Genomic DNA, 21,180 nt, shown 5'->3' on the forward strand with positions numbered 1-21,180 from the left:
CGGCTTCGACGAAATGGGTGCATAATTTCAAAATTCAGCATGGGATTGTTTCAAGGAAAATACCTTATCTTATCAAAATATGTCAGAATATCATTACATATTCCGCTCGGATACTGACGAATAATAATTTTTTGGAAGACCATCTTCCTAATCTGAAAAAACTGATGCGACAGGTCAATTTTGAATACCGATTCATTGTTAAATCCAGTAAATGTAATTGCCTGAGGCAATATCCTCCTTCACTGGTACAATTTCAATCTGTCATATTGCGTCATATTCCGCCATCTTGAATTTTGTAATTTTATCTCCAGATTCGTAATTAGAGGCCTCAAAAACCTCCAGATACCAAAGTTAATTTGAATCAGCCATCTTTTTATAATTTCGGTCCGCCATATTGGGTCCGCCATCTTGAATTTTGTAATTTTGTTTCCAGATTCGTAATCAGCGACCCTAAAAAGCCCTTACTGACTAGTTCAATGGAAAACAAGTTTGACGGAAATCACATGTAATATGTACAAAGGGTTGAAATAGTGCTTTTATGTTCAGGGATCAATGGGTGATTTCCACCCTTCATTGTCTGCCGATATAAAAAAACACGTGTTCAATATTTTTCAATGTTTTACGTGCATGCCAAATTTCATTGGAATCGGTGAGTGACAGCTGGATAGTGTTACTTGTAGTAAGCACAAAGCTTGAAAATGAATAAAAAATTTTGGACTTTTCGGCGTTAATGGGTTAATTAAAAAAAAAAATTGGGCAAATAAAAATGTTTCAGGTAAAAGTTATTCAAATTAATTAGTTCAAATTAATTTGTAGAAAAAGATGATATAATAAAAAATGAGTCTCATTTTCATTTAAAAAATTCAAAATTTATCTTTCTGTAACTTTAATGATGTTCAAGATCATACTTGTATTGTAATATCACTTGGCGTGAAACACTACCGTGACTCTTGATGCAATTGCATCGTTTAAAACCCTGTAACTTCTGCATTTAACAATTTTTCTATCTTGCATATTTAAAACGGTATCACAAACAGTGTAAGACTTTTATGTCTGTCTTAATCCGGTTTATGTCTCTACGAATTCCTCGTATTGAGTTGTGAGACAACCTGTGTATGCGTGCGTGTATGTGTGTGTGTGTGTGTGTGCGTGCGTGCGCGCGCGCGTACATAAAGTAAATTAGAAAATTTTCCTGTCTTTGAAATGACATTCTTGAACAAATTCTAGAACAAGTTTTCCTCTTGCATGTTAATTAAAGCTTAGTTTTAGAGTTATAAAGATAAGTAGTTTGCTTATTACGGGTCAGGTATAGAAGATAGACAAGGATGAGAAAGAGTGTCGCCCCGGTATCCGTCGCAGGAGGCGATAGGACGGGCGACGCTCCCCTAACCGCGAGCCCGAGGTGGCGCCGGTCAAGGAGCCATGATACTTCCCCTGATACCTCGGGAGCTCCCTCGACCACCTCGGGTTCGCCACCGTCCGCGGAAGGGCGGGGGGCGATATGTCTAGGGCCTACCTTCTGCCCGTGCGACAGTAAGGGAGGGAAAGGAGAGTAGGTGTCCCAGTTGGAGACGGACCCCACTTCCTGCCCCCCTCGATATCGAGGAGGGCTAGGAGAGAGGGCGGGTATCCCTTCTCTTCTGCTGATAGACCAGTGGTGCGATTCTTTAACTCGTTATTGGAGTTAACGACAGTTTCGTTATCGTTGTGCAGCTTTTCTACGGTATACAAAAGCTGCGCAATGATAACAAGTGTTGTTAACTCCAATAACGAGTTAAAGAATCGCGCCGCAGGATGGTTAACCTGATCGGGCAAGTCTGCCTGGTCGGGGTGCTGCGCCCCTCCGAAGGAAAAGCGCGGTACTTGGGCGAGGTGCTCCGATAGAGCCCCAGCAGCTGGATTCTGTAACTCGTTATTGGAGTTAACAACACTTTCGTTATCGTTGCGCAGCTTTTGTATACCGTAAAAAAGCTGCGCAACGATAACGAAACTGTCGTTAACTCTAATAACGAGTTAAAGAATCGCACCATTGGGGCTGTATTCCGTACTCACGTACCGATAGTTGTCGATGTCGTTAGCAGTATTGCGCAGCTTTTTTTGTTATATGAAAAACCTGCGCAATGCCACTAACGACACCGACAACTGTCGATATACAGGTACGGAATATAGGCCCAGTGGTGCGATTCTTTAACTCGTTATTGAAGTTAACGACACTTTCGTTATCGTTGCGCAGCTTTACAAAAGCTGGGTATACAAAAGGTATACAAAAGCTGCGCAACGATAACGAAAGTGTCATTAACTCCAATAACGAGTTAAAGAATCGCACCACAAGGCCGGGATGTCAGGGAGGGAATGCACGGCGTAGTTCCCTCGACTCCCCCACTCCGGCCCGCCTGGTAGGCACCCCGGGGGAGTTTCAGCCGGTAAGAGTCCGGCATAACCCCTCCCCCCAACGGGGGGAGGTATCCATGAGGATTTCCCCCGTTAACAAAAACAAAAAAAGCAAAGACACAACTCAGCGTCGGACGCAGACGCTTACGTTGATCGCCTAATTCGATAAACTTAGCGATGTAATAACATTGTAAACATAATTTTTATTATTACATTATTATGTGCATCAATAAGTGCCTTAGGTGCTCAACGTAAGCGATTGCGTCTAACAATGAGTTGTGCTGTCCTTACCTCCTATACTTGACCCATTATAAGCAAATTACTTGTCTTTATAACTCAAAAATTAAGCTTTAGATAACATCTAATTAACATGCAAGAGGAAAAATTGCCTTAGACTTTATTCAAGAACATGTCATTTTAAGGATAGGAAGTTGTTCTGGATCATCCTGTATATGGATTAGTATTCATTTTTTGGATTATTTATACACAGACATTATTTCTATTAAATAATTGGTTTACTTTTGCTTGGTACAATTTTCTAATATTCCTATTTCGATAGGAATTATTCTCACTTTTGCTCTAACTTCCACATATCACTTCTTTCATAAAGAATACAAGAAATTAAAACTTAATAACAAAGCTTCATTTTTTAAGGTTTTCAGATTTGTTATTTTACGGATGAAATATATTACGTACTTAAGTATTATAAACTTTTTTCTTGGCAACTATTAAAGATAATCTTTTTAATATATTACTCATTTTTTAATATTTCTTTTAACTCTTTTTCTTAATATTTTTATTTATTTCTTAATATTTCTTTAAATATAATTTAATACTTTATTTATTATTTTTTTAATATTTTATTATTTAATACTTAAATCTTATATGATGGAGAAGGTACCAGTTACTGAATTTAGAGCAACAAAAGGAATTCTCCTTATTTTCTTCATTGAAATGATATGCATATATATGTAACAAATATTTATATTTTCAAATAATTTGTTTGAATCGTGACAATATATATCTGAATATTCTTTTTGTATTTTGTATTTTCTGAACATTTCTTTTGTATTTTGTATAATTTGAAAATTATGACAAAAATAGAAATAAGAAAAATTAAATTCCATTGTTTTTAAATTGTTTATAAACTGCTTTATTAATTATTCGAAATGTTTATTTACTATTGTAGGCGACGAACGCCGGTCGCCTCCGAAATATTGTTAAGCGTGATCCTCTCGAGAGCCATTCTCTTTTGAATGGAGCGCCTTGTCGAGTAGTTACTATGCGTCCGCCGCTCTTCCTTTTTGTATGACGCGATGCATTTGGTTTTTGTTTTCGGGAAGACCGCGAACACACGAACGTGAACAATAGTGGACAATAGCGAGTAGCCAGTCATAGTAGTCGGTAGTCAGTTAGAATCAGTTTAGGTTAGCTCTAGCTGAACCTTTTATTTTATACCGTTTACTTTTTAATAAACCAGATTTATTGATCATATGCCTCTTGACGAAGTGCTAAACTTTAACTCTTTCCTTAAAATTACATAAAACAGCTGTCAGTATTTGCACGCTTATAGATTTTCTTACTACATCCTTTCTATTTGTGTTATACAAATTAATGCATAGACCTTTCGGATTCTTATTTTCATATCTTGTTTCATTGTTGAATATTTGTTTAAAATCTTATACAAATCGCAGATGGCAATGCATTGTGTTAAGTGAATTTCTTTAAGTCATAAGGAACCCATAAATCGAGTTTTTTTACGTAGCCAAGTTGTTTTAAATGTTTTTCAATGCATGTATGTGATATATCGAGCTTCTCTGCAGTCTCGCATGTTGTGCTATGACGATCCGCATCAATTATTGCTTTGATTTGGTCGTCATCAACTTCACCTGGACGACCAGAACGTTGTTCATCTTTGAATAAAAAATCACCAGAACGAAATTTAGCAAATTTAATTTTAACATTGCCATTCTTTTAAGGCTTCGTCATACACAGCATATAACTTTTTGTGAGCTTGCAATGTGTTTTTCCTTTGCGGAAATAAAAAAGCAAAATATGACGAAAATGCTCGTTTTGCTTTTCCATTTTTCAACCGACGCCAAACAAACACTATTTAACGATCGATATAATTTTTTTACTGAATGCCAATTGAAGTACCAACTATCAAACAACAATATGGGTCCGACATTTCGAATGTACCTAAAAATTCAATTAACGCCATTTATCAGTGAAATCCGCGATTATTTAATTGCCAACCCAATATTAATCTTATTTATCCTTATTATTTATGAATTTTTCTCCATCTTATATTTTATAAGACTGTACACACTGTCAGTATATCAAAGACGTCAGTATATCTCCAAACGTAAGAAAGCTATGTAAAATTTTTGATTATCATATTAAAATATTTTAATATATTGATAGTTTCTTTGACATTCACTTAATATTAACAACATATTCACATTTTTACAAAAATTTATTATTTTCAAATCAGAAGAACGCTAATGGATATTTTGACTAACTAATTAAGTAAAGCAACTGACAAGTAATCTTTATATCGAATAAATCTAAATCAAATTAATCATGGTATTTAACGCAGTCAAATAATTATTAGTAAAAGTGTTGATAAACAAATTTATGTATCACCTTTATATACCAAATTTATATACCCGTCGCTACCTAGTACGCCCTCCTTCTTTTATGATGAATCCTCCTTCGGCGCGTTGCAAAAACGTGTCCAAGCGCCCGGGGGCAGCCAAAATATGGCGTCGACTCCGGGGCTTATTTATATGATTTGCACCGGATAAGGAGGGGCAACGGTGGAGGCTGGCATACATGGACAGCAGGTCTTAAAGGATAGCAACCTTTGACTTTGAGAGACCACCAGCTTGTACGGTCGCGGACATAAAGGTTGTCACTTTTTTTTTAATGACTTTCGGGACGCATCCCGACTCGAGAAAGATAAGAACTGCTGCTCCGCCTGCGGAGCACGCCTACGCAGTAACTCACAACGAAAGGCGAGAAATGAAATATACGTAGTATGACATAAGTATGTCAACAATCATTGCGTTTAGCGGAGAAAACCGCTCAATGAGCGATTAGTGACTATTGGTCCTTACTGTTAGATCCTTACATTAAGACCAATAACATTGACCAAATTATTCAACAGTTGTTCAACCGTTGAGTGTCGTGAACGCACCCAATTCTTACATTTTGAAAAATCAGCAGCGGAGGGATAGATATACATATATCTATCCCTCCGCTGCTGAACAACTGTTGAATAATTTGGTCAACGTTATTGGTCTTAATGTAAGGATCTAACAATAAGGACCAATAGTCACTAATCGCTCATTGAGCGGTTTTCTCCGCTAAACGCAATGATTGTTGACATACTTATGTCATACTACGTATATTTCATTTCTAGCCTTTCGTTGTGAGTTACTGCGCAGGCGTGCTCCGCAAGCGGAGCAGCAGTTCTCATCTTTCTCGAGTCGGGATGCGTCCCGAAAGTCATTAAAAAAAAAGTGACAACCTTTATGTCCGCGACCGTACCATTAGGTACAAGTAACAATGCCTCTCTCTGTAGTCGCCGTGCGCTCGGGATATACATATATCTATCCCTCCGCTGCTGATTTTTCAAAATGTAAGAATTGGGTGCGTTCACGACACTCAACGGTTGAACAACTGTTGAATAATTTGGTCAACGTTATTGGTCTTAATGTAAGGATCTAACAGTAAGGACCAATAGTCACTAATCGCTCATTGAGCGGTTTTCTCCGCTAAACGCAATGATTGTTGACATACTTATGTCATACTACGTATATTTCATTTCTCGCCTTTCGTTGTGAGTTACTGCGTAGGCGTGCTCCGCAGGTGGAGCAGCAGTTCTTATCTTTCTCGAGTCGGGATGCGTCCCGAAAGTCATTAAAAAAAAAGTGACAACCTTTATGTCCGCGACCGTACCATTAGGTACAAGTAACAATGCCTCTCTCTGTAGTCGCCGTGCGCTCGGGATAGCACTAGAGATGTCGCTTCCGAACGACATATCTTAACGTTATCTAGGGAGAGGAGAATGTCGTGAACGTGGAGCGTCAGACAGCTCAGTGGTCTAGAGCAGTCGCCTGGAAAGCGAAAGACTCAGTTCGATTCCCGGTCTAGCGACTACCGCGCTCTCGATATTTTTCTCTCTTCGGAACGAAAATAAAGATGCAGGTCCCGAACGCACGGCGTCCCGTCGCCACCTAGTACGCCTTCCTTACATGGATAAAATGCGATAGACAATTCTGTAACTGTTTAAACATTGATAGTTGTTCCCGACTTAAGATTAAAGAAAAAGTTAAAAATATCTAGTAATAAATGAACGTTTTGTACAATTAATCAAGTACTTTATAATCAACAAAACATGGAATCTCCAATCATAATTATAATTATAATCATAATCCCTAATCATAATTTTCAAATTATTCAAAACAAGAAAAACGTTTCAGATATATACGTTATCAGGATTTAAATGAACTATTCGAAACGGTAAACATTTACTTTCCATTCCATTCTATAAAAAAAAAGGAATCTTCTTCTGTTCTTTTAGGAATCCAATAACGGTATTATTATGTAAAAAAGTCCGCTGAACACTGAAAGAATCTTATCGTCTTTAGCAATTTTCACATGAACTATTTGATATAATAATTAAATTTCTTTTTAGTGTCTCTAATTTCATCGATGTCTTTTATAACGTAAAAGTTACGTCACCGAAATTTCCAAAAAAGCGAGAACTCAACTATTTCATTTTCTTAAAAGAAATATATAAAAATTTTTAATTTTAAATAACTCTATTAAAAACATGTAACATAATATCTGACAACACGATGAGTATTATTGATGTACGGGCAATAGAAATTGTAGTTTCCAATAGTTTCATATATTTTTCTAAACGTAAAAATATCATATATAATTTTCGCACAGAAAAACATTTAACGAATAGTTTAGTTCAGTAATTTTTTCGGTATTCGTTTACCGTTAAAACTTCGTGTTAATAAATATATTTTTTTTTCTAAGAATATAAATTTATGAAAGTTCTTGAAAGTGTTTATCAATAAATTTATGACATAGGGCCGGTGGTTCCAACTTCTTCGTAAGTTAACTGATTAAATCATATGTTTGTCATTGTTTTTCCTCCAACTTAGACAAAGACAGACTATGATTTAACTATCAGTTAATTTACCAAGAAATTGGAACAACCGGCTTTTCAAAAGACTTATTAGGTGCTTGAATTAATTCTCGCTGTTAACTAATAGGTCAATAGTTGGGCTATTTCAACATGGCCGAAAGTGACCGTCGGTGTATATGAAAATACTGTTAACAGGCTTTAATAATTATTAGATCGGAATGCAAAGAACACAATTTTTTATTGCATTGAAGATCGGGTTTTGTACCAAAAAAGGAGCATTTGCGGGAAGCATTACTTTTCTGCTTTCATCTCAAGAAATATGCTGCTGAAAGTCATCGTTTGCTAATGGAGGCTTATGGGGAGCATGCTCTATCTGAAACAACTTGCAGAGATTGGTTTAGACGATGCAAAGACAACGATTTTGACGTGGATGACAAAGAGCGCCCTGGTCAGCCGAAAAAGTTTGAAGATGGAGAATTAGAGGCATTATTGGAAGAAGATTCATATCAAACGTTCAAAGAGTTGTCGGAAACACTAAATGTCGATAAGTCAACCATTAGTACGTTTAAAATCAATGGGAATGAACCAGAAACTAGGAAACTGAGTCCCACATGAATTGAGAGAAAGAAACATTGCGAAACGTTTAACCATTTGTGAATTACTGCTTCAAAAACAAAAACGGAAGTCGTTTTTACATCGAATTATGACGCGATTAAAAATAGATTCGTTACGACAATCCTAAGCGCAAGAAATCATGCGTCCCGCCGAACCATCAACATCAACGCCACAACAGGATATTCATAGAAAGAAAGTCATGCTATGTATTTGGTGAGATCAAGTCGGTGTATTATGAGCTGCTGCAACCGAATCAAACTATTAATGCTGAACGCTACCAATGACAATTACTCAATTTGAATCAAGCACTCAAAGAAAAACGCCCGCATAATGTACCGTTCATTTAAAATAAACATGAGTTTTTGTTACAAAAAACAGCGAGAATTAAATTTAAGCACCTAATATAATTGATAAGATTTACAACATAGATTAGATTAATATCAATATTCCATAAGCTTTCAGTTTGACTAAACATTCAAGAAATAGAATTTAACCTACGTATTGATATATTGTTGATGTTAAACGAATGAAATTACCGGCATACTAATGAACTATTCTCAGAATATTTTCACGTAAAAATCACGTAGAAAATTGTTTGCCGTAGAATTCGACATAATAAGAGATAATCGTGCACTCTGCCATTTTCTAATTGCGCCGCCTACATCGCGCTCGTTGATTTGCTAATTTTCCTTCATTAACAATTCGAAATTATGCGTAGTTATTTAAAACATGGAAGAAAACTTTTCTACTGACAAGGGGAGGACGCATCGACCGGGAAACAGTTTGGAACGAAACTTACGAAGTTAATAGTACTTGACTACTAATAACTCATGGTGGTAGCATACGAGGATCTGGGACTCAAGGTGGCGCCCCGGAAAACGGAGGCCGTCTACTTTCATGACGGCCGCCGCGGGGCGCCGCCGGAGACCCAGATCCGGGTAGATGGAGTCCGCGTCCGCGTCGAGCCCACGATCAAGTATCTGGGCCTGACGTTGGACGGCCGGTGGGACTTCGGAGCCCATTTCAAAGGCTTGGCCTCCCGGGTCCGAGGAGCGGACCTGGCGTTGGCCGGCCTCATGAGGACCCAGGGAGGACCTGGATGGCACGTTCGCCGCCTCTACGTTGGGGTGATGCTCTCGATCGCCCTCTACGGGGCGCCCATATGGGCGCCCCGGCTTATGGCCTCCGAGCGCAGCAAGGCGCTTTTGCGTCAGGCAATGCGCTCGGTGGTCGTGAGGGCGATTCGGGGGTACCGCACCGTTTCGTATAGGGCGGCGACGGTCCTGGCCGGCTCCTCCCCCCCGTGGAGCTCCTTGCCGAAGCATATCCTCTATTGCAGAGGCATATCCTCTATTGGAGGGTGAAGGAGCTCCGTGTGACGGGGGAGGACTTAACGGTCAGGAGCTTCAGGTCGCTGAGGTCCCAGGCCGAGGCCTGAGTCCTGGAACGGTGGTTGGCCATACTGGCCGACCCCCGGGAATTCGTGCCTCGAACGGCCGAGGCCGCCCTGCCTGCCAGAAATGGCGGGCAGGTGGGGACGCGGACTAACCTTCCATATGGTGCACGTGCTGACCGGGCATGGTTGCTTCGGTCGGTACCTGCACCAGACTGGAAGGGAGCCCACTGCGGAGTGTCACCACTGCCCGGTGAGGGAAGACACGGTGCAGCACACCCTGGCTGAGTGCCAGGCGTGGGCTGAGCAGCGCCGTGTCCTCGTCCGGGCGGTGGGAGGGCTAAAGGGAGGCCCTCTCGCTCCTGCGCTTGCTAACTGCAATGTGCGGGAGCGAGGAAGTGTAAGGAGCGGCGGCCTCCTTCTGTCGGGACGTCATGTTCCGGAAGGTGGCCGCCGACGAGTGGGAACGCCGCTCACCCCGTCGTAGGGCGCGACGGAGGAGGCGGCGCTGCCTAGGGAGAGGGGGGAAGCAGGCCGAGGTGGCGCCGGCCGAAAAGGAGATGAGGCCACCGACCGCCTCCTCGGCTGCTTCGGGCCCGCCTTTGACGAGGCAGTGGAAGTGGGCGAGAAGGGTAATCTGCCGCCCACAGGACGCATCGGAAAGATGGGAGAGGGGAGTGAGGCCAGGTTGGGGCTAGGCCTCACTCCCCTGCCTCTCCCCCCTATAAATCCAGTAGGGTAGGGGGGAGGGGGCGAGGGGCGGGTGTCCCCTCTCCTATATTAAACCGGAAGGCCAACTCGGCCGGGGCACCGCGCTCATGATTTCCATGGGAGGGGCGCGGTACATGGGCGTGGGGCTCTGTGAGAGCCCTGGGGCCGGGGTGTTGGGGAGGGAATACAGGCGTAGTTTCTGACTCCCTCCACTACGGTCTGAACGGTAGGCACCCCGCAGGGGTTTTAGCCGGTAAGAGTCCGGCATAACCCCCCCCCCCAAGGGGTCGGGCGTATCCATGAGGATTTCCCCTGCGTGACCAAAAAAAAAAATGGTAATAGCGTACGACGCAATACCTCTTCGTTTTCGAGAAAAAACGGTCTAAAAAAAAGAGTCAACAAAGTGTACTAGTTAATAAGAAGGGTATTCAGCGAAGTGGCGTAGCGCAGCAGCGAACGTAACGGACTACCGAGCTGACGACTGCTGAGGTTCGATCCCTGCTATATGGTTTTTTTATTCTGTAAGCATAAAAATGAAACAGAAAACATTAATAAATAATAAAACTGCGTTTCTTAAATATATTAGTATTTATTAAATATATTATTAATGTTTTAACTAAATTTAATTAAATTGCAAAAAAACCGTAAACCTTATCTATAAAATATATAGTGCATGAGAAAATTTTTATATAATAATTGCAATGGAAATAGGAATAAAAATATTGTTATGAAATATATAGGAGTGCTATTAAACTAGTATGAGATAATTTTTCGTAATCTTATATCATATACAGGGTGTCTTATAACTAATCTGGTAGAGCTCGTGGAGACATAGAGCGAGTTAAGACAAATATAAAAGTCCCATATCGTTTTGTGAGATTCGCAATAATTATCGAGTTATTAATGACAGAAATCTGAGGAATGAGTGCACGTCGAGACGTTATGGGAGGAGCATGTAGCCGCTCAGGCTAAAGAGCACTGCCCAGTCGACAAAGGAACTGTTGCCGGCGCGCGGCGAGAGGAAGAACGACGCGCCAATGTTTATGTCCTTACCTCGCCGCTCCTACATCCCGCCGCACCGCGTCTAAGCTCGCGCCGATATGGCCGCTGAATATTCGCGATTACAATTATGAGATTATTTTATGAGGTACCACAGATAGCTCATATTGAATTGTAAAGTTCAAGATTCAAAAGTTCTTTGATCAAGAAAAACATCGAAAAGGAGAAAGCGATAGAGAGCGATGAGATCTACAGAGATTCTCATCGTTTTCTATCGCAATCTATCGTTTTGCTGCATTGGATCCGAAAGAAATGATATCGCGTAAAGATAGAGTACGATGAACACTTTTCATTGTATTCTATTGTACTCTATCGTTAGGAGAATATTTAATTGTTAGAGTATGATAGAATTCGCGTAGAGACTCATCGTGTCCTATCGTTTTATTCAAGTCTACACGGAAAATATGTTTGGTTGAATGAACCCATTTTCTGACGAAATGAGAGAGAGAAAGAGAGAGAGAGAGAGAACGATTAAGAAATTTTGATTGAAAAAAGCACAGGTTTAAGTTAACCATAAACCTTGATGAATTAGATTCAGTGTTAATATTTTCAGTTAATATTTCTCTGTATCGTTCATATTTCATTTGCAAGCTGTATCATGGACCAAACATTTTTACCATATATCATGCATAAATTGTTGTCTTATATCGTAATTCTTGTCAGTGGTATATTAACGACAGAAGGAACTGAAAGTTCTGTATCGTACAATTGCGAAAAGAGGACCATCGTTGTCGATGGTGCACCAACGATACTCGGCATAAAATTAATTCCTAGGTATAATCGCGATACAACGCAAATCCGAGTGTGTTATTTTGACACGCATAAAAATAACGTGTCAAAATAACACACTCGGATTTGCGTTGTATCGCGATTATACCTAGGAATTAATTTTATGCCGAGTATCGTTGGTGCACCATCGACAACGATGGTCCTCTTTTCGCAATTGTACGATACAGAACTTTCAGTTCCTTCTGTCGTTAATATACCACTGACAAGAATTACGATATAAGACAACAATTTATGCATGATATATGGTAAAAATGTTTGGTCCATGATACAGCTTGCAAATGAAATATGAACGATACAGAGAAATATTAACTGAAAATATTAACACTGAATCTAATTCATCAAGGTTTATGGTTAACTTAAACCTGTGCTTTTTTCAATCAACATTTCTTAATCGTTCTCTCTCTCTCTCTCTCTCTCTTTCTCTCTCTCATTTCGTCAGAAAATGGGTTCATTCAACCAAACATATTTTCCGTGTAGACTTGAATAAAACGATAGGACACGATGAGTCTCCACGCGAATTCTATCATACTCTAACAATTAAATATTCTCCTAACGATAGAGTACAATAGAGTACAATGAAAAGTGTTCATCGTACTCTATCTTTACGCGATATCATTTCTTTCGGATCCGATGCAGCAAAACGATAGATTGCGATAGAAAACGATGAGAATCTCTGTAGATCTCATCGCTCTCTACCGCTTTCTTCTTTTCGACGTTTTCCTTGATCAAAGAACTTTTGAATCTTGAACTTTACAATTCAATATGAGCTATCTGTGGTACCTCATAAAATAATCTCATAATTGTAATCGCGAATATTCAGCGGCCATATCGGCGCGAGCTTACAAGGAGATGACGCAACCTGTTTCATTGATTTCAACACGAGTCATAGCACACTCGATAGCTATGATGCCGTGTATAAACGCCCTAACATAATATGCGTGAGTGCGTCTTTGTTTACGAGTAATTTGCAGTTAAAGTTTGGCTCGCGGAGCCGTGTCACACATAGGGCGCAAGTTACAACACTCTTTCACGAAGCCGGCGTGGCTGAGCAGACAGAGGCTCCAGCGCCGCAAACACTTTTGCGCCGACGACGGCGTTCGAGTCCCGCCGACGACTGGTTCGTTTTTTTTTCATATGTAAAGACATGTAATAAATATTTTTATATTGTTCTTATGTATAATTCCTTTTTTTGTTTCTACGCTATTAATCAAGGCTAATTAGGAGAGTCAGGTCTTTTAAATATGAACACAACTTTTTTATTAATTACAATAAAATGTTTTTTTCGTGTAAATCTATTTCGCATAAATATTTCGTATGGTATGGGAAAGAAATGGCCAGACAGTGATTATTTTGTGTGAGAGAAACCCGAGAGCCGTTAGAACCGTTACAAGTGGAAAGGAACCCTCTTCCCTTTCCCCTTCTCGCAGACGGATTCTCATGTTTTGTGACGTGCTCGCTTCATTCTCTAGGCAATCTTCGTAACGTGAACAGTGAAAAACTCGTGTTAAAAATGGAAACCACGTTTGTAGATGAAGCAACGATCAGCTATGTGCAAAATCTAGCAAAATGTGATATTACGAAAGAAGAGTTGACGGACGCAATAGAATATCTTCGAGGTAAATATTGGGTGAGTGCAAAAGTTCGTGCGGAGTTTCAATAGATGGAGTTATAAGCGTCGTAAAGTGTTGTCATTAATACTTCCATCTACATATTATATAACGTTGGAAAGGTGACGTCTTCAGCTGTTATTAAAAAAAAAATCATTTGTTTTCATACAAACTGCTTCGAGAAATATAACTTTAAAAATGAGTATCGATAAGGTGCATTTACGGCATGTTATGTTTTACGAGTTTCGGAAGGGAATAAACGTTGCCGCAGCCGTAAAAAACATTCAGGATGTTTATCAGGATGAAGCACCAGCTAAACGAACTGTGGAAAAATGGTTTGCTAAATTTCGGCGCGGAGAATTTAACCTTGAAGACGAGCCACGCTCTGGTCGACCTTCTGACATTGATGACGATGTTTTGCGTACTTTAGTGCTCAATAATCCGCGAATTTCAACAGAAGAAGTTGCTACAGCACTAGACGTTGACCGATCAACCGCTTTTCGGCGTTTAAAAAAGATGGGATTCGATTTGAAGCTCGATATATGGGTGCCCCATTTGCTGACCGAGAAGAACAAAATCAAGCGAATTTCTGCAGCCGTTTCTTTACTCGGGCGGCTCAATAACGAGTCGTTTTTGGATCGACTAGTGACGGGCGATGAGAAATGGGTCCTCTACAACAATGTTCAGCGCAAACGGACATGGAAACAATCAGGTGAGCATGGTGACGCAATGCCAAAGGCCAGTTTGCACCCGATGAAGGTGATGCTCTCTGTTTGGTGGGATGCAAGGGCATAATCTATTTCGAGCTTCTCCCCGCTGGCGAAACGATTGATTCGGACAAGTACTGTCGCCAATTAACCAATCGAGAAATAAAAGAGAAACGTCCGATTTTGTCAAATCGCAAGGGAGTCGTCTTTCATCACGACAACGCCAGACCACACGTTTCGAAAAAGACGCTGCGCAAACTGAAGAGCCTGAAATGGGATATCTTAACGCATCCACCGTATTCTCCTGATATCGCACCATCTGACTATCACTTGTTCCGGTCATTGCAAAATTATTTAAATGGAAAAAACTTTGACTCTTTGAAGGCCTTAAAAAACGGCGTCTCTTCGTTCTTCGAATCTAAACCGCGCAGTTTTTATGATCGAGGCATCCGTATGCTGCCAGAACGTTGGGAAAAGATTATAGAAAACGATGGAGAATATATCATTGATTGAATAAAGATTTTTGTTTGCTTAATCACTGTGTGACTTTTACTCACAAACTCCGCACGAACTTTTGCACTCACCCAATATATTGAATGTGTGAGCAATGGAAAGATATATTTGTACATATTGTTATTGGCCTTGTATACAATATCAATTATATTGAATTCATATTTGTAGATGTCCTGATCCAATTTCCGTCCAGTCTTGTTGACAGTCGCGAGGTATTTTACAACGTCAATCAAATATGTTTTCCACCAACTATACATAGTCAAAAGTGTATTTGTGCAAAAATTATGCGTTCATTACGTGCAGTTGGTGCAAAAAACTATTATGTTTTATATGCTTTTATACGGCATTCCATCCGCAGAATTGCGACAGCATGACCACATTTTATAATACGTAACTTTCATTTGTGTGCCTTATATTTGTCTTATGTGTGTATGTGTATGTGTTTTGATACGGACAAAAACATTTTATTGTAATTAATAAAAAAGTTGTGTTCATATTTGAAAGACCTGACTCTCCTAATTAGCCTTGATTAATAGCGTAGAAACAAAAAAAGGAATTATACATAAGAATAATATAAAAATATTTATTACATGTCTTTACATACGAAAAAAAAAACGAACCATTCGTCGGCGGGACTCGAACGCCGTCGCCGGCGCAAAAGTGTTCGCGGCGCGAGAGCCTCTGTCTGCTCAGCCACGCCGGCTTCGTGAAAGAGTGTCGTAACTTGCGCCCTATGTGTGACACGGCTCCGCGAGCCAAACTTTAACTGCAAATTACTCGTAAACAAAAACGCATTCACGCATATTATGTTTATACACGGCGTTTATACAGGGCGTTTATACACGGCATCATAGCTATCGAGTGTGCTATGACTCGTGTTGAAATCGATGAAACAGGTTGCGTCATCTCCTTGTTAGACGCGGTGCGGTGGGATATAGGAGCGGCGAGGTAAGGACATAAACATTGGTGCGTCGTCCTTCCTCTCGCCGCGCGCCGGCAATAGTTCTTTTGTCGACTGGGCAGTGCTCTTTAGCCTGAGCGGCTAGATGCTCCTCCCATAACGTCTCGACGTGCACTCATTTCTCAGATTTCTGTCATTAATAACTCGATAATTATTGCGAATCTCACAAAACGGTATGGGACTTTTATATTTGTCTTAACCCGCTCTGTCTCCACGAGCTCTGCCAGATTAGTTATAAGACACCCTGTATATAAAATATTTGTTTCTATTACAACTCTTTACGTTGTGTTGAAGCTCTTTATCTCTTCTGGCAATCTCCCTCCAAAAACTTCCTTTGTGTCATTCTAAACGATCGTTAGGAATGACGAAATGATTCGAGCGTCGGAACAGTCAGTAGAGCAAGCAGCAGTATGCGTTTACTAGTGATACAGAGCAATTCGGTGATCATATTTAAATTATATATATCATAACAATGTCAGAGAATCATTAAACAAGCAAAATAGTTGATGCAGAATCGCTAGAAGAAAGATGTTTTGAAAATGAAAATTTTAAAGGTGAATTCACTAATGCTCTCGTATATGCGAATTCTATTTACGAGAATAATGAATTATTATCAAAAAATCTCTAGCGAAAATATATTTTTACTCCTATTTCCATTACAATTATTATATAAAAACTTTCTCATACATTATATATTTTATAGATAAGATTTACGGTTTTTTTGCAATTTAAATCATTAATAATATATTTAATAAACACTAATATATTTAAGAAAGGCAGTTTTATTATTTATTAATGTTTTCTGTTTCATTTTTATGCTTACAGAATAAAAAAAAATCATACAGCAGGGATCGAACCTCAGCTGTCAGCTCGGTAGTCCGTTACCTTTGCTGTTGCGCTACGCCGCTTCGTTGAATACCCTTCTTACTAATTCGTACACTTTGTTGGTTCTTTTCTTTAAACCGTTTTTTCTCGAAAACGAAGAGGAATTGCGTCGTATGCTATTACCATGAGTTATTAGTAGTCAAGTACTATTAACTCCGTAAGTTTCGTTCCAAACCGTTTCCCGATCGATGCATCCTCTCCTTGTGAGTTTAAGTCGTTTTATCAGCGTTCTACGACCGCTATGTCATCTTGCGTGGAATTTCTTAATCATTTTACAAATTTTACAATACTTACAAATATATGGAAAATATTTTGAATATTTATTACAATGATTTGTAATTAGTTTTAACATATTTCATTTTCGTTCTAAATTTTTCAAAGTAAAAAACACTTAAATTTTTTTAATACAAAATATGAAAAAAAGTTTGAAATAAACGTTACATGTTTCCTTTAAGAATTTTTCTTAAACTTTTAAAGTTTAAAAAAATGTTTTAAACTTTGAAAGCTTTAAATAAATATTTGTAAAAAATCAATTATCTCTTTAATCTATATTACAAATAAAATTACTTTAGTTTCAAATATCTCTTTTAAAATTCTTAGGCCTTAGTCGCGGAATTTTTATTGACGACATCAGAAGCAAAGAAATCTTAATATTAAAAATTAATAAATATTAAAAATTCTTATGGATTACGTTCGATAAATAAAAAGATATTCATAAAATGACAATCAATTGAACATATTTCTAAAATATTCCCAAAACTTTCCTTTTGCTTTAACCCTTTCGATACTACGAGTGACTATAGTCATCCATCATCGCACACTCATTATGTCCTACGGGTGACTATAGTCATTCATCGTCGAAATATATTATTAAATTATATTATTAAACAATTTTTTAAATCTGAATAATTTAAAATATATTACATTGTAATATTTCATCCTTTATGAACAATTTATCTATAATTTACATTATTTTACTGAATATCAAATATTATACTCACTTCACAGTAAAATGTACGTTGTAACTGGCCCGTATAATAAAACATTCGCGATTCGAGTATCTGTACAGCAGAAGCATACTCGCAAACGACATAGCCGTATCGAAAGGGTTAACAATCAATAAACATAAAATAATTAATGAATAAATGATTATAAAATAATCATAAAATTAACATCATAAAATAAATAATTAATAAATAATTATAAAATAAAAATCATAAAATTAATGATATGCAATTTTCCTCCTTTTGTATGCACGTGATCTATCTTTTCTTCTAATTTTATCATTAATTTTTTACTTATGTATTGATTGTTTTAACAAAAGAGAAGTTTTTAGAAAAGAGCGGCATTTTAAAAATATGTTTAATCGGTTACAAATATTATTTTATGGACGTATTCTTTTTATTTCGACATAACCTATAAATTTTAAGCATAAATTTCCTCGCTTCTGACGTAATTATTCAAGATAGTTGCAGCGAGGAAATGGAAGCTTTAACAAGATAAAATTAATATATATAAAAATAATAAGTTTAGTTTAAAAGTTGACTGATTTAAAATTAATCACATGTTAAAAATATTGTTATTAACTTCTTAACTTTTAATCGAATAACGATTAGTTATTATTCAATCTTAATTTTATTCAGATGAGAAAACAAATAAACTTATATTTTTATTTTACCTGGAATATGCAACCTTTGAGAAATCTTCCACAACGGTGACAACTTCTAGGTGTATCGAATGTTGTCAGTTTGAATTTGTGATTGGTACTGCGACAAGCGGCGGGGTTGACATTGTCTATAGCGTCTTGCAACGCTTTTATCCATATTTGCTTTTGTTCCTCTGTTCTTGCATACAGAGTATACGCTGTATATGCTTGTTTATGTACAAGTAGCCACTGGTAAGACCAACGCGAGTCTCTACCCAATGTCCGACGTCCTATGTGATCCTCTAATCTGTAATCATCTAACCGCAAAGTTTCCCGATAACAGTATTGGTCTCCTCTGCCAGCTTTGCAAATCAATACAACTTGTTCAAAAATAAAAGCGTAACGAGCTTTGATTCGTTGATCGCCGTGAGCTTTCACCTGTAAAAAAAATTAAATCAGTAACAATTAAAAACTATCTTTAAAATCTAATAGATAATATATATAAAAACATGTAAAAACTACTAGCTCAACTACAAAAACTTATAATTCAAATTGTAATATAGAAAAAAAATTCGAGCTAGACGATCAATTAAATTTCGTATACCAGCTCTAAAATTTTTCACTTTCCTTCAGGACTATATTATGCAAACCTTAAGTTCGCCATCCCTAAGCAACCGACCAAAATCCTTGAGCTGTGTGTCTTCAGGAACATCCCAATCAATTATGGATGCTTGAATATCTTTTATAATGTCCAACGTGTCAGAATCACGTTTCACTTCATTTATATATTGAGCGACGTCAACCATCACTTCCCTTGCTTTTGCCAACTGTCGGTAGTCCTCGACCCATTCGCGAGGTGTCTCTTCAACAAGTTTGTCCAGCAGTAAGTGGTATTTGAGTACTCTCTGCATCGGCACGGACAATATATCGCGCAGTTTAAATTTACCATTGTTAGCTTCTTGTTGACACCTCTGAAAAAGATACATAAATAAATAAATTTCTTGTTAGAAAACAACTTTGATTTTAAATGTATAGGGAAGAAATTTCTAATTTCTTATTTCCCCCTTCCTCCCTTTTTCACTATTATGGAACTCACGATAACTTCCTGATTGAGCACTTCGTTGCGAGCACAAGCTTCCTGCAGCGTGTTCTGCGCGAGAGTGAGATTAGCGCAATAATCGCCATAAATAAGAAATTTCTCTCGCCAGTCCAAAAACACATGAGCCAACGCAGCACCACTACGCGCCTTACGTAACTGACTATGGAAGCCAACATGGATCTCCGAGAGTTCCTTAATGCCAAAGAAAATGCGAACGTTGTCCTCGGGTCGCAACAACGACGATAATGGCCTAGCAAAATGCCTAAGTAGACTACTTAATACTTCTGAATAGTTCCGCTCGGTCTCTACAAGTTCCTGGATCACATAATCTCGTTTTTCACCTCCAGTAATGGCACCGCCCTGTCGGATAGAAAATTAATTCAATAAAAAAAGTTTTTCGCATTATTCATTACATATTTTCACTATAGTTTGATTTACAATGTGTGAAGCATATTGCATAGTGCATAATAAAATCAATAATTTATCGAGATGCATATAAAAAATAAAGAAAACGAATTTGCTTGAACTTGTTTTCTTTTCTTAATAACAAATTCAACATTTAATAAATTCATGCAGATTTTTCGCTTCTTAATATAAGATGCTCTTGGCCAGTCTCATTTTTTATTAACTGTAAAATTTTTATAATTTCTCATATATAAGGAAAGGGAATAAAGCTCAGGGACATACTCTATACACGAATGTGATAAAAGAGCGTTGATAACTAAATAAAGATGAGATGATGACCTGCACAACGGACGGAGGAGGTGGCAAATGCAGGCTACAAAGGTCCTGGTAGATCTCCTCACTTTGCGCGTGACTGCAAAACGCTCCGTACCCGTCCTCCTCAGCAATAGGATCTTCGTTATCCCCCCCTCCACCCGCCTCATCACCCTCTCGTCTCTTAAATCTCCTGCGGCGACCCTCATCCTCGCGGCTTTAGCATAAAAACATAAAATAATATGGCCATGCACTATACCATGCACATTGACGTAAGTCGCTAGGTATCTCTGGCAGAAATCAAAATTATAAAGTAGCACAGTTGCTATAACAGGATTCGGTGACAACATAGACTGCAATTGATACGACCTGCCATACAACATACGCACGCACGCACGCACACACACACGCATGCATGCCCGCACGTACGCACGCATACACGTACACACACAGAATATATTTGAACTTTAGACAAACTTACAGGATAAATCCTATAATAAAAAATAAGCAAAAAGGTCTTAATAAATATACATGTCCGCAAAAGTTCGATTTTTGTGATATAAGATATCACAATATACTTTAGAAAATAACACAATAAAAGAAATATGTCGTAACAAGCATGTTAAGAATGTTAATATAATACTTTTTTTATTTGTTTTCGAAAGTGGTATCTTTTAGATGATTAGTTTTAATAACTTTCAAGAGGCACACCGTGCCTATATTACGCGAAACTGCGAGTTCAAAGGAGGTGAGATATTCATATCTCAACAATGGCTGAACCAATCGAGGTTTTTTAGTCCCAATCGATTCGGCCTTAAAAAATAGGAAGCAAAATGTTCTTGTGATTTTTGTGTACGTTGTCTCTAAGTGGAGGTATTTTAAGATAAAGTCCGAATCACGAAAAGTTTCGATTCAGTAAGA

The 21,180-nt window shown here is 38.4% G+C and overlaps 1 protein-coding gene across 3 annotated transcripts in view; it reads right to left on the reverse strand.

Annotated features, from left to right (window-relative positions):
* Positions 1–21,180, reverse strand: part of Vav (Vav guanine nucleotide exchange factor) — an 82,523-nt gene that overhangs the window by 46,998 nt on the left and 14,345 nt on the right. For 2 of the 3 annotated variants that reach the window (XM_025304598.1, XM_025304597.1), the window contains exons 5-8: positions 20,287–20,476; positions 19,540–19,902; positions 19,094–19,414; positions 18,477–18,881 (exon numbers count right to left, since the gene is read on the reverse strand). In XM_025304598.1, coding sequence (XP_025160383.1) covers positions 18,477–18,881; positions 19,094–19,414; positions 19,540–19,902; positions 20,287–20,476 — 1,279 coding nt within the window. The remainder of the gene's footprint in view (positions 1–18,476; positions 18,882–19,093; positions 19,415–19,539; positions 19,903–20,286; positions 20,477–21,180) is intronic. The other variant, XM_025304599.1, reaches the window with a different exon arrangement.

The sequence above is a fragment of the Harpegnathos saltator genome, unplaced genomic scaffold (assembly GCF_003227715.2).
Source record: "Harpegnathos saltator strain DR-91 unplaced genomic scaffold, Hsal_v8.6 scaffold628, whole genome shotgun sequence".
NCBI classification, from domain to species: Eukaryota; Metazoa; Arthropoda; class Insecta; order Hymenoptera; family Formicidae; genus Harpegnathos; species Harpegnathos saltator.